The 14024-nt window shown below is 45.2% G+C and overlaps 4 protein-coding genes across 4 annotated transcripts; 3 read left to right on the top strand and 1 right to left on the bottom strand.

The window, feature by feature from the left end:
• N7473_004322 (uncharacterized protein) lies at positions 1-1641 on the top strand (the record flags this gene model as incomplete). The annotated part of the gene is made up of 2 exons (XM_057150262.1): positions 1-1069; positions 1247-1641. 2 exons carry the CDS (start codon positions 1-3, stop codon positions 1639-1641), a joined length of 1464 nt encoding a protein of 487 aa, XP_057010372.1.
• Positions 1642-2078: 437 nt separating this feature from the next.
• On the bottom strand, positions 2079-3860 carry N7473_004323 (Nonribosomal peptide synthetases (NRPS); the record flags this gene model as incomplete). The annotated part of the gene is made up of 7 exons (XM_057150263.1): positions 2079-2138; positions 2188-2363; positions 2413-2534; positions 2587-2681; positions 2907-3475; positions 3536-3688; positions 3743-3860. 7 exons carry the CDS (start codon positions 3858-3860, stop codon positions 2079-2081), a joined length of 1293 nt encoding a protein of 430 aa, XP_057010373.1.
• Positions 3861-7542: 3682 nt separating this feature from the next.
• N7473_004324 (cystathionine beta-synthase) lies at positions 7543-8651 on the top strand (the record flags this gene model as incomplete). Its single annotated transcript, XM_057150264.1, has 2 exons — positions 7543-7811; positions 7883-8651. The coding sequence occupies 2 exons, from the start codon at positions 7543-7545 to the stop codon at positions 8649-8651; spliced, it is 1038 nt and encodes a 345-aa protein (XP_057010374.1).
• A 4311-nt stretch (positions 8652-12962) lies between these two features.
• On the top strand, positions 12963-13673 carry N7473_004325 (Flavin-containing monooxygenase; the record flags this gene model as incomplete). The annotated part of the gene is made up of 1 exon (XM_057150265.1): positions 12963-13673. One exon carries the CDS (start codon positions 12963-12965, stop codon positions 13671-13673), a length of 711 nt encoding a protein of 236 aa, XP_057010375.1.
• Between the last annotated feature and the right edge of the window lie 351 nt (positions 13674-14024).

Consider the following 14024-nt stretch of genomic DNA (forward strand, 5'->3'; position numbering starts at 1 on the left):
ATGCAGAATTCCATCCCTTCCACCCCATCATCTGTGGCCCTCTCGGCCAGGATGCCCTACGAAAAGAGAGCGAACAAGGGCATTTCTGACGCGCATAAGAAAGCTCTACGTATCTTTGCATCTGAAACGCGCCCTAAACCCTCTCAGAGAGTATGTGCTGAGTGGTTTCTATCTAAATTCGGCCGCCCTATTGATCGGACTACCGTCTCAAGGGTCCTTTCATCTCAATACGACTATCTTGATACTGGTGAAGCAGGGATTAAAACCCGGAAATCGACGGCGCAGTGGCCTATATTGGACCAGGCCCTCTTTGAATGGCAGCGACGACATATAAATGCTGGGTTTCCGATATCAGGGCCACTCATTCGGATGAAAGCTGTCGAATATTGGAAGAAAATACCCGTATATGCTGAGCTTCCAGGGCCCCTTTTCTCTGATGGTTGGCTTACCCGGTTTAAAAAACGCCATTCGATCCGATATCATACCTTTCATGGCGAAGCTGCATCGGTCCCAGCCTCAATACATGACGAGATGAAACCTATCAAGGCAATCTGCGACCAATATCAGCCCGATGATATCTATAATATGGACGAAACGGGGCTTTTCTGGCGTCGTATGCCAAACGGTGGTCTATCGACGGATGGTCATGCTGGTCAGAAAAGAGATAAAACCAGGATCACTATTGCTGTGGCAACTAATGCTACTGGTTCAGACCGGATGCCTCTCTGGTTAATTGGGACTGCAAAGACACCTCGCGCCCTACGGGGTGTAAATTTGCGGTCGATCGGATGCATCTGGCGCTGGAATAACAAGGCATGGATGCGCCATGGAATTATGGGAGAATGGCTACGCTCGTTTTATAGGCATATTGGCAAGCAAAGACGAGTCCTGCTATTGCTGGATAATTTTTCTGCACACCTCCTCGCTATTAATAAAGCGCCGCCGCCGTCCAACATCAAGGTAGTCTTTTTCCCTGCAAACGCGACCTCGGTTTACCAGCCATTAGATCAAGGGATTATCCAGAACCTGAAGCACCATTATCGGAAGAAGTGGATGCTTTGGAAGATTGGTATGCTTGATCGGAACATTGATCCTCGAGAGAGAATGAGCCTCAATTACACTATCAGATGGATTGCCCAAGCATAGCGTAAGGACGTATCTGATCAGACCATAAGAAACTGCTTTATTAAGAGCACTATTATTGGTCGTAGCGATCAGATAGAAGGGCAAGATGCCCTTGAATTAGGGCCTCTGTATAAACAGGTGACCACCAAGCTCACTTACGAGGGTCAGGAAGCTATGCCTTTAGATGAATTCCTGGACCCGTCAGATGAGAACATCGACGTCAGCGACCCTGATTTGTCCGATATAATCGCTGATTTATCTGAAGACGGTCTTACTAGTGCTAGTGATGACCAGGATGAAGATTATATATTTGGGCCACCACCTGAGCTTTTATCTGATGCAAAGGCTATTAGTCATATGCATGAGGTCATGGAATGGGTTCAGCATAAAGAGGGTGCTATGGAAGAGAATATCCGATATATGGAGAGCTTAATTGGCGATTTTACTAGGTTACAGGTGGATGGGAGGAAACAGAAAACATTGGATGAGATGGGCTTCCTCCTAAAGAGGAAATAATGTATGTAAATCATCTGATTAGATTATGTCATCCGATCATAATGTGCACACATCCGGTGTGTGCAACCGAATCTGCTGGGATGGTAGGGTGTGCAGAAAGCGGAAGTTGACTGTACCTAGAGTGGAGTACAGCAACTGTCAGGGGGGGGGGTGGGCCGGAATATGTTTAGTGAAGTTGCCACGAAGCGAACATAGAGTGAGATTCCGCAATTGATAAACTGAACGGTATAATCTTATGCACAGATCCGTATATTAGTATTGATAGTTCGGCTATGCTAATGATTCTTATTCTCATGCTGGGATAGCCCCCGCGATCTTCCCAGCATTTTGGATAAATTTTAAATCAATTTGACCATCCCATAATTCGACACCAGACACCGCGTAGTTTCTGGGTCGAAAGCCAGATAGCTGGAAATATTTCTGACGTATCTGATTTTTCATCGCCTTTCCTGAAAGGGTACGAGGTAACTCTTCTCCTGCTGCCAGGATTCGCAAGACTGCGGGTAATTTATATAGTTCCGTAGTTGGCGAAAGATCATCACGAACCTTCCGGAGGGTAATTTCGCACTCCACCCCGTCTTTGATGCGGATAACTGCAGCAGGTAGCTCTCCCGCTTCGTAATCCAGTATGGAAAGCACGCAGGCTTCAGACACGTATGGGAGCGCCAGTAGACGATACTCGAGCTCCATTGTTGATATCTTGAACGCTGTGAACTGCACCCCTAGCGATTTATGAGTGTATGCCATTTTCGACCTGTGGATAGAACGTACAATCGTGTGATTTTCTACCCTCGAAATAGTATTGGCTTCCGACACGGCGAAAGATATCTCCTGTTTTGAAAAACCCGTTTTCGTCAAAGGCAGCTCTCGTAGCTTCTTCATCGTCAAGGTAGCTGAACGGAAGTCAGTGTATTGTGAAAGCCAAAGCAAGTGTGGGCTTTTTACTGAGTGAACATGCCAGGAGTCTTGACCAGAAGTTCTCCGGTATCCCCTTCGGAAAGTTTAATCACGGCACCCCGAACAGGTGCACCAAGGCACAACTAAAGCAGATTTCAGCCTCTTAACAAATATTCAGGATAATTAGAACACGGACGTGAAGGTAGGGAGTACCAGGGGGGAGTCATTAATGCTCCTCCTCCTATTTCAGTCGAACCATATATAGCAACGATTGGCATGTTCGTGAGTTCCTTCCAGAATTGAGCCGTAGAAGGATTTAACACAGACCCAGTTGTGATGACACTCAGTAACTTAGATGCACCACTAACATATCGATCATGATATTCAACCGGTAGATGACGAATGGTGGTCAGATAGTAGTCGTGCATCAATTTAGAAAGAGACGGAGGAATTGCTAAAGAAGTGACAAATCCCTCTTTGAGAACGTCCCACAAAATTACTGGATCAGCGCAACCACTTCGAAGGAACGTTATCTTGCCTCCTTGGAGAACTCGACGCAGTGGAATCAGTGCGCTCGCCATCCAGTGCACCGGACGGTACGATAGATGATGGGTCTTCGGGTCAAGCTCGCCGTCGAAATAAAATCGAAGGCGAGAATGAACAACGCCTTTTGGCTTGCCTGTGGTCCCCGATGTAAAGATAACCATGGCCGGACGGCTTTCGGGAAAGACAAGATCTTCGTTTATCTCAATTTCGGAATATTTTTCAGATCCCGATTTCACGTGTTGAACCTCAATTTCGCGTAGCAGATACCCAGACATGACAACATGATCTTTGATATCTGTAGCTCGCTTTGATGTGTTGGGCTCGATTAGGATATGAGTTGCACCGGACTTGTATAAATAGTAGGCAGTATCTTCTAAACGTCCTTCGCATGCTTGGGATTAGGTTAGAGGCGTTGTTGCAAAGCAGTTATGTGACGATAGATATATCTCACGCAGCGGAACGCATTTCCCTCCCAATGCTAAGAGAGTAAGGAAGCTGACCAGGTAGTAATAACCGCTAAGCGCCAAGATAGCAATTGGTTTAGCCTCTGGTCGAAAAACTGCTTTGCTGTCGAACCATTCGAGGGGAAGTTGCTCTCGCAAAACTTGACGCAAACGTAGTATGTCATTCAACAGGTCTCTGTACCCTGCATCAATACCATACCTGTCGTGAACTATCACTCCGGTGACGTTTCGACTGAGTTTGGCCAGTTGATTAAAGATAGGGTCATTTGGAAACTTGTCCACGGTCGGTGTCGGGGAAATTGGACGGAACATGCTGCTCGACTCAAGAGAAAATTTTCATAGAGACAGCGTAGCACGTTTATACACAGAGAGACGTATGTCCGTACGAAGAATATTACATAAAGTCTAATTTGGATCAAGTCTCCAGCCCTGAGAAAAGGGGGTCGGCAGTGGAACCATTTCCGGTGGGCAGCTCCCCTTGCCAACCTAGCTTGCGAGGTTCCCGTACTATTATTAAACGTCGTACAGATCGAGGAACAAGGCTCATCGGCCGCAGATTACGTTCACTTACCACCAGCGAGGGATAGGACCCATTGGACACCAGTTTTCTTATTTTTTTGTAGTTATTTTGGATTAATACGGCACTCAGGAATTGTAAGCGCCAGGTATCGCCAGTGCGGAAGAACACGCGCGTGCGCAGACTATAGGGACTCCCCCAACGGATATCCCCCATTCTCCTCCTCGAATCAATCAACCAATTCAGAATGTTTTGACTCCACTTGATCTCATTTGTCCTGCATCGTTACTTGGCCATACAAATCTAGCTTCATCCGATACTACTTGAGGTAAACAGTACGCCATCATTCCCCAATCTTGGACCAGAGCGCAGCAAATCTATGTATTAAGACAAACGATAAACCCTCATTCCGATTTGCAAGGCAGCTAATACGTGAGGAGGGCCTGCTTTGCGCCGGCTCCGCTGGAGCAAATATTGCCGCGCTGCCGCAGTTGGTTGAGAAACACCCGGAGTTAAACAAGGCAGACAAAGTCATTGTGGTCGTCTTCCCGGATGGGTTCCGAAATTACCTATCCAAGTTCGTCAGCAGTGGGTGGATGGTAGAGAATTGATTCCCAGCTGTCGCTAAGCTTTGAGAGAGGAAGCACGCAAGAATTTATCGTTGCGCTGCCGCAATTGATGTGCTCAAAACAGTTGACATTTTGAAATCTTTCTACCGCCCTTCCCTATTTTGTGCTCCTACCCTGATGACTAACTTAGTTCACAAGCGGGTGGCCCACACAAGCGAGTGGCCCAGCCCAAAACACCATCCTATATGCCATATTTTTAAACTTCTCTATCTCAACAAGCATGTCTTGTTGTTGATTGAATGTTGGCATATACGCTTTTGTGTCTACAAGAAATAATCCAAAAAGGCTTGAAGCCGTTCTGAATATTATTTCCCTATATTACCATAAAATACAACGTATTTTAATCATTAAAGCAACGCCTGTATTTATCTCCACTAAAACTTATTGTAACTATTCTATACTACGTCAGTATGCTGAAAAGTCTATCCGCATTTTCCTGACTTAATTCCGAATCTTTATTAGATATGGTTGCTGAGATATAGTGTTGTAATTTATAGCATATAGTATGGTGTTTTGGGCTGGGCCACTCGCTTGTGAATTACGTTAGTATATCTGGAGCGATCTTTGGAGATATTTCCGTAACCCCTTTTTCGCAAAGGATGCACCAGGAGTGGGGTATTAATGTTGTGCAAGTGAAGTGGTCCGCGGTCATATATGGGTGAGCTCCAGGGCCTTCCTTTTTCAAATAGGTTGTTCTCATGTGTCCATATTTGACATCACTAGACTAAGCCAGGAATTTCGGACGCATACTATAAGGATCATGCATTCCTCCAAGGCTTATACAAGCGCTGTATTTTATTTCAAGTGGAAACATACTAAATGGCGCAGATGCAATTGGTATAAAGTCCCTGTGAGGTAATTTAGTTTGAAACCCAACTGCAATTGCAGAGAGTAAAAATCAGGCCACGGCCATGCATGGGTGATGGTAATTTGTGATCAACGAAAGATCGGCGGGTGTAGATCAGCTAGGCAAGTATTGTGTCGGTATCATTAGTGAGAACTAGTATTGTAAGAGATTGTCAGATTGTATCATTGCGACTTAGCCGAGAGTCTTAGCCATCCTGAACCTTTTGGACCACGCTGAGCTGGAACCCGATTCAGGCCCGAGCGGATCACACGGCTGAGCGGATCACCCCAAAACATAATACTTAATGCCGTCTTTTGATTCATCCATATTTCGACCGCAAAAGGGCTTTTTCGATTAGGGATATAGGTCATGTATTTACTGTGACTCAGGAAGAGCATTCATAGATTTTAAGCTACATATCAATATCAGTTGGATGCATTACTATAAAATCCAGCATATTTTTGTCATTTAAGACTCAAATCCATGTATCTCTATCAGTACTTTGATTGACCTTCTTATATCATGCCAGTAAGCTGGAAATGGTATCAAGATTATAATCAATTAATATTTAATTATAAAATTATCTGGTTGTTGAGATATGAAGTTATAATCTGAATCGTTGATTATGGTGTTTTAGGGTGATCTGCTCGGGCATGAACTACGTTATTTGGGTGAACGAACATAATCAATGGAGAAGACAAGGTACCTATGATTTGTCCAGATGATTAGGCCAAAGCGGTACCGACATATTCGTGTTCAATGCAACACGCTAGGGAGCAAGCCACACCGCTAATCAAGTTCCTTGCAATTACAGTAGTACTGCGTACCACATCTCTGCAAAGAAATCGACCGCAATCTAGTGTAATATTAACACGCAGCGAAACACGCCAAACACCAGATCGTCCCTGAATATGTAGCTTAAAATTCATTATATTACAATACATTAATGCCTAAAAGGGTCAAGCGGAAGGGGGTAATACGAAGTATCTCTGAGAGATATCTGTCAGCGCAAGTTACGATAGTTTAGGCTCGTTCCTCTCGAATATAGGCAACCAAACCTTCTGTGGCCCTCGACAAATTTGAAATATGCACGAGCTCGCCGGGTTTCAGTGGGTCTATTCATCGGTAATAATAGCGGGGCGATGAACAAAGCTTAAGATTGGGCAGAGGTGGTAAAGTTCACAGTTGGCAACCTACGGTGAGAAACGGTACTCTGCAGAGGGCTGATTTTCCATACGTGTAGGATTACCTTCGAGAGGGGTCTACAGTACTAGTGACGCATGCTTGCAGCCGCACATATGAGCTAGGTCTCCAAGGAAAGGATGGACCGTGGCTGGAAGTGGGCATGGGCCCCACCCCGAGCTACACCGGCAGGTCCTGCAGAATCACGGCTCATCATTACAAAAGGGATGAAACACATCTTGCTAACCAATTTTCAAAAATCAATTTAAAATGGAATGATACATGCGGTTTGACTCGCTCGGTGTCAGCTTCTTACCTAGAGGTCAAGTGAGACCCGATCATCGTTCTCCGAAACTCCACTTGATAGAGTATGTTACCAAACAACGCCGGCTGACAGACTATTTCACATTCGTTAATTTGGTGAATCATATTCTGCCAGCTCTATGCGACAGCTGCACCTCCGACTTAATTAATTTTCACGGGTGGGTAATCTATAAGTTAGCCCCCTTCTAATGGAGTAAGAAGGCGAAGTATGGAAATGACGGTGTGTAAAGTGCGTCCAACCCGCTTAGCGCCAATGTAAAAAAAATGACAATAGGTAATCAATTACTACACAGGTAACCACTTGACTGTATTGTATCCCCGGCATGAAACAACGAATATTTTGGTTGCGGTGCAGGTATCCGCAGTAATTGGAGTCGGAATGCAGCTGTTTTTAATACGAGGCTTGAATGAGACCAGAAAAAGTTACTTTAAAAACTACTGGAGGATAATGGCACGCCATTTTTCCTTCATATCTACTAATTGATACCGACAGACATGGAGAACACTCGACCGACAAAGGGTACTTTCCTTGGCCGACTAGGCAGCATATCCATTATAGACCATATTGGAGCAACGCCGCTCGTTCGATTGAACCGCGTCCCCGCAACTATCGGCGTCAAGGCCCAGATATACGCTAAGCTAGAGTACTTCAATGCAAGCGGCTCTTCAAAAGATCGAATCGCAAAGCGCATGGTCGAAAGTGCGGAGCAAGATGGACGGATCAAACCCGGTGACACCTTGATTGAAGCTTCAAGCGGAAACACGTAAGCTCTTCTCACGGCTGAGTAGGTATCGTGAACATTCAAACTAATCATCACCTTGTCATTTGAACTAGAGGAATCGCAATTGCTCTTATCGCTGCGGTTAAGGGTTATAAATGCATCATCGTTATGTCCGAGGTGATCTCATTGGAGAAAGAACAAATTTTACAAGCTTTAGGGGCTAAAGTCGTGCGTACTCCTGTTGGGGTGCCAGTTGACTCACCTAATCACGTAACCAATACGGCCAGACGACTCCAGAAAGATGTTCCTAATTCACATATACTCGATCAATTCGCCAACCCCGATAACCCGGCCGCTCATGAATTCGGGACCGCAGAAGAGATCTGGTATCAAAGCGAGGGAAAAGTCGATGCCGTGATTGCTGGAGCAGGGACAGGAGGAACACTTACAGGAACTGCGCGCGGATTAAGAAAGCATAAGCCAGGTATTTTCATGGTCGGAGTCGACCCGGTTGGCTCAGTACTTGGAATACCGCGCAAGAGCATTGATGAGAAGACCGAGATCCTAGTTGAGGGTATTGGACAAGACTTTGTTCCGGATGTTTTGGATCAGGGGGCAGCAAATCTCTGGATCAACGCAAACAACGAACATTCATTCCGTTTTACAAGGCAGCTAATTCGCGAGGAGGGTTTGCTTTGTGGTGGTTCTTCTGGAGCAAATGTTGCTGCGTTAGCGCAGTTGGTTGAGAAACACCCGGAGTTGAACACGCCAGACAAAGTCATTGTCATCGTCTTCCCGGATGGAATGCGAAATTACCTGTCAAAATTTGTTAGCAATGAGTGGATGAAGAAGAACGGATTTCCAGCTATCGCTAAACTCTAACAGAGGAATCAAGCAGGATGTTATTGTTGCCCTATCCCACGGGGGTGAATCAAGTCTGTCACATTTAGTTTAGGATTGGAATCTTAAGTATCGCACTACTCTTCTGAGAGCTACCTCATTTGATTTTTTTGGCGCCAGACTGGATTCAGATCAAGAGTTTCCAGAGACCTGACATTTTGACAATTTGTGAACCAAGTTTACCTTAGCTCCATTTTCATTTTCAGAGTACTTGAACAACCAAAAGGTCAGGCTAGGCGCGGTGCCGCGGTCGAAGTTGGCTAGTTTTGCTGATGGGGTCAATCAATCAATCAACACGCTATTAACCTGTTTCAGCCTAACTAGTGGCGTAATGGCTATGCAGGCGCTTCCTCCGGCGGAAGCAAGAGTGATCCGAACGCTAGACCCGCGCATGAAACAGTAGATACATAGAAAAGGGCGTATTACTATATAGAACAGCCCAAAAAACAGCCCAAAAACAGTACCAAAACGCCCACAATGCCCTCAATCCCACAATATATCTCTCAGTTCGCCCTCACATTAGCCTGCTATCCCCACTGCATCTCTGTCCCTGCTATCCCCCTCTGGTATCTACATCCTATTAGTGGCGTTTGCTGTGTAGTCTTCCAAGTCCTCTCGGTCTCCCTCGGGCTTAGCGTTTCTTCTACCTAGCGTCTTCACCACCTGTGCCTGCCAGTCTATCCTGGCTCTTTGGTCCGTTAGCTTGTTCTGGCAGTTCTAGCTCGATTTCGACGTGCCAGAATTACCCTAGAAGGCCTATTTGCAGCATAAATTTGGCTACGTAGCGGTTAGCCTGCGGGTGAGATACAATGGCATCGTAATCCGTCGAGTCCCCAAGATCGGTCTTCCGGACCTTGTTAAGGAAGGTGTTCCTTAGATTAGCGTATAACGGGCACTACAGTAAGACGTGTCTCGGTATTCGAGACCCTTCACTATAGTAACATTGATCTGATTCAACCGCCTTGATTTTGAATAAGAAGTGATTCAAAGCGATCCGCATAGAGCGCATTTGAATTAGAATCGATGTGTAGGGTTTCGACAGACTCGAATAGCCGAAGCACCTTCCTGTCCGCAGCCTTTACTAGTCGTTGCTTTTCTATTTGATGTGATAGTTGATATCTTATCATCGTATTGTGTAGCGGGCCATAGGATTGTTGATCCAATTGGCTTGCTCAATTAGCGCATGCGCATCGCTTATACACTCACTAAGTGCGGGGTATCACCCACACATGTTAACACGTAGCGATCCCTACTCCTAATAAGTCAATAGGCCGCTTTGGATTTCATCAGCATTTTTCATGCAGTATGACAATTTCCTCCATGGTCATCTCTCAAATGATGGAATGTGCTTCGCCAGGATGTTGGGTGAGTGGGGGTTGGCCGAGCATATCGGGATAGCAATTTGCGTATCACATTTGGACTTTACAACCATGCACTCTCAATACCTAGGGTATACGGCACGGCAATATATTTGGAGAATTGAGAATTGCACATATATATACGGTGTATAGACAACCAAAATTGGAAGACTTAGGCTGTCGTCGGTTTTATAGTGCTGGGTTGGGTTCTGGGATGTTGAAGCAATAAGAGTGTTGCCTATGGAGTACTAGCGGAATTATGCCCCACAATTTGTGCGACATGAGACAATCAACACTGCCCTACGTTTTTTTTTTTGCTTACTTTTTGCGTTGTGTCTGAACAATAGATCAATCATATATAATTGCTGGTTCTGTTCGGTTTAATTTGTCGCAATGTATACTAGTCAACGCTAGATCAGCTTGCTCTACGTTACACAGAGAGGTCCTGACCCGGTATTTGCGGCCCTTAATCCGCACGTATTAGTTATGGCTTTTTCTTAAAGCAGTAGGATATATTGATCGGCTGATTATTGATGTGATCTGAATTGTATCCTTCAGATCTACGTAACGGCCTACCTAGTTTTGGGCTTTCAGACTATCTGTACAAAAATATGTATAGAACCAAACCTCACACCGTATTATCGCGAATTCGCTACGAATATTTTGCTTATTCGCAGGCCTAAGTCTACTAAGGAGGTACGAGATTATATTCACCGGCATACAAGGACTCTAATTTTTCAGTCAATATCGCCGATCTCGAATAAGGAAGTTTCGGTTCCGAGAGCAACGAGCTTAATGAGGACTTCCAGCTTTGGAGTCGGACCTTTAAGGCGCTAACTCCGATCTCCGCCTAGTTCGCCATCTATCAGTCAAACCCAGAGCCAAGAGTTGACTATCATAGCGTATCGAGACCTTACATTAGCCCATAGAACAAGGCAAGCATAAATACGCAACACAGAAACCCGTACGTACATACCATCACTGACTCCTCTATTAGTAGAACCCTGAGGTTTTAGATTATTGTATTCCTTTTAACTTCCTGCTATAGAGCGAGAAACACCCTCTCTTATACCCTGCGTGTTATGATATTTTGTTATGAAGCTATTCACAGATTGGTGCCTCAGGCAATAAGGAGCCGCCGAGGCGGAAGCTTGTTCGGTGGTTTGCGGGACCTAAGGGACCTGGCAAAACAGCAACCTTTAGGCGCTAGGCCGCCAGCCTTTCGGTATCAGCACGAGAGTGAACCTCTGTAAGGAGACACCCTACAGATGTTACACTATCTAGTACTGTCCCCTCCTTTCCCCGCTTTTACTCCTCCTTCCTATTCAGCAAGAAGACTGTATATAAATGGAACCCTCTTGAGGAGGTTTCGAACTCCTCAAGAAACAGTCTCTGTCACAATTGGACTTAGTGCTTTACTCTCCTACCTAGTCGACAGGCTTTCTACCCTGCAAGTAGTAATATCTTAACACTGCGAGCCCTAGAGACAATGCTTCCACTGCTAAACAGCTGGACCCCTCCTTTCGCTTAGATTATTTCGACGAAGACGTTAGAGTTAGCTTCTTATAACCTATGCTACTAGACTCTAATATATTCCATTCTCTGCAGGATCTTCGATTTTAGCATGACGAAAATCTAATAGCTGCCTCATCAATATATTTATTTCGCTAAGATATTCTGATAAACAAGACGTAACAATTCATCGTGATAAAGATATGAGCCAAAGCTTTATCTAATCTGATCATCCATATGACTCTTCCCGACGGAAACAACTCTTAATCTGTATCACGGGCCAAGGCGGCACAGGGAAGTCCCTGGTTTCTAAGGCCATTTTCGCCGGCATGGACGTTCTCGGACGCAAAGATAAGACTATGCTAATGGCCTCGTCCGGTGCTGCTGCAGACACAATTGCATATCGTTATTTCAGGATCGAGTCCTGATAAATCCAATAATATTCTTATTTTTTAATACAATTTATAATTTTTATTTTATGCAACTATTAATTATAAATAAGGTATATTTTATTATTAGCTTGAGAAGTTTAATTGGTAGAGCGAATCACTGCTCAAGACTTTTCTCGAGCAAAAATACAATTCTCATTTGATATACATATCTGCATGTACGTCTTCAATACCATGAAGGAAGTAGCACGTCTTGTGAGCGGTACTTTCGTTTCGGGGACTCTTCAGCTTCGGAGGAAAAACTGTAAAACTGTCCATTTGAAAGGGGGCTACCCCGCTCGAGGAAACACGTCAGAGCTCAATAGCATCGAGAACTCAGCGGATGATTCGTCGCAAGACCCCTGTTAGGTGACCGCAAGACGCACTCGGGCGGACCGAGCAGGCGCAAGCATCGAGTACTCAGCGAATCAAAGATCCCCGTTAGGCGACCGCAGAAAGAACCAAAAGTCGTGGATTTCGGAGAGTAAAAGTAATCAAGGGATGGGTATGGTTTCTTTGTTCTAACGAACTCGGCTAGCGTGAGCTATTTTGAGTCGTCCGTCATACCTGATCTCAAAAGGGATGCAAGGCAACTACAACCTATGTGGTAGAAGGACAACCTTGGCCGAAGGCCTAAGCATATTCCAAAGGCGATCATTCAGATGCTAACAAACCTTAAGATGAAGCGGCTCCTTTTCGACTTGCATGATGTGATATGTAGATCTCTACAGTATTAAATACGGTTCGTTAAAATTTCGTCAACCGGATTGACCGCTCATTTAGCGATATCCTACCTTTGTTTCAGAAATAGGCAGAAATAGGTGTAGTAGTCAACATAGAAGATACTCCATGGCATACTGGTCTATCTATCCGTGATTGCAAATATTATTTTTGAGCTTACTTTTCCTTTCGTTTTTTTGTCATTCGAGGCTTATCAAGCATCACCTTTATAACCCTCGTTGTCATTCTTCTCTCCAGATCTCATCCCAGTCAAAATGCCTGGCAAAAATGTCCAACCACCTTTCTGCCATCTGCCCGACGTTCACCTCCCTGACAATATCAATGCTCTTGTCATAGCAGAAGAATTCTCACGTCGTCTGCCGGCTCTAGATCATTCTGATTTCACAGACGATGCTCTATGGTATGATCTCTTTGCTGTGTCCGGCAGGATCCACACGTTCTACTCAGCTATCACCATTGCCGCGGCCTGGAAACATCTGGCCACAACACGTGGGATCAAGTCCTTTCAAATTATAACAGAACAAGTACAGACGAAGCAACATGCCGGAAAACCATCCTGGGTTGATGTACCTTTTCACTTCAAGACCACAAGAGAGCCAATAATATGTGGCTTGGCTATGCTTTCCTTGGTTCCGGATGGAGAGAAAGGCAGCAGTGATACATGGAGGATCTGGATGATGCGAACCCTGCTGGATCAGCTGGAAGAGAAGCACGGAAATGTTGACCGATTGAATCCAACAATACCAATTAGTCCCACAAAGGCATCCCAGGGCTCAGGCTGCAATATCCGCCCTCCTTATGAGTTGGGTTGTGTGGTTGTTGGGGCTGGCCAGGCCGGTCTGGCGGTTGCAGGGACGTTGAAGGCCTTGGGAATTTCATATGTGGCCATCGACCGCAACCGGCGGGTAGGAGATAACTGGCTGTGTCGATACGACTCGGTCAAAAGTGCGCTATCTTCCTGGTAACATCATTGTTCTTATTATTATGAATAGGCTGACAATAACTCTCTCCATGAGTAGCGCATACACCGCGGGAATACTGCCATTTACCATTCGAACGGACCTTCTCGGATAGATACCCAGAGCGGTTAAGCAAGTATGATCTTGCAAAAGGATACCAGGAATGGGTGGATAGATATGATATAGTACGTACTCCATCCTACTAAGCAGGAGGGCGCTTGGCTGACAATCACCAGAATGTTTGGCTATCCACCGAATTGGTGTCTGGCCAATGGGACAAGGCCAGTAAAAAGTGGACTTTAAAGGTGAAACAAAGAAATGGCACTAGGATTGTTTCCTGCTCCCATGTTGTTCTAG

Source organism: Penicillium subrubescens, assembly GCF_028828155.1.
Source record: "Penicillium subrubescens strain IBT 31985 chromosome Unknown utg000003l_segment0_segment0, whole genome shotgun sequence".
NCBI lineage: Eukaryota > Fungi > Ascomycota > Eurotiomycetes > Eurotiales > Aspergillaceae > Penicillium > Penicillium subrubescens.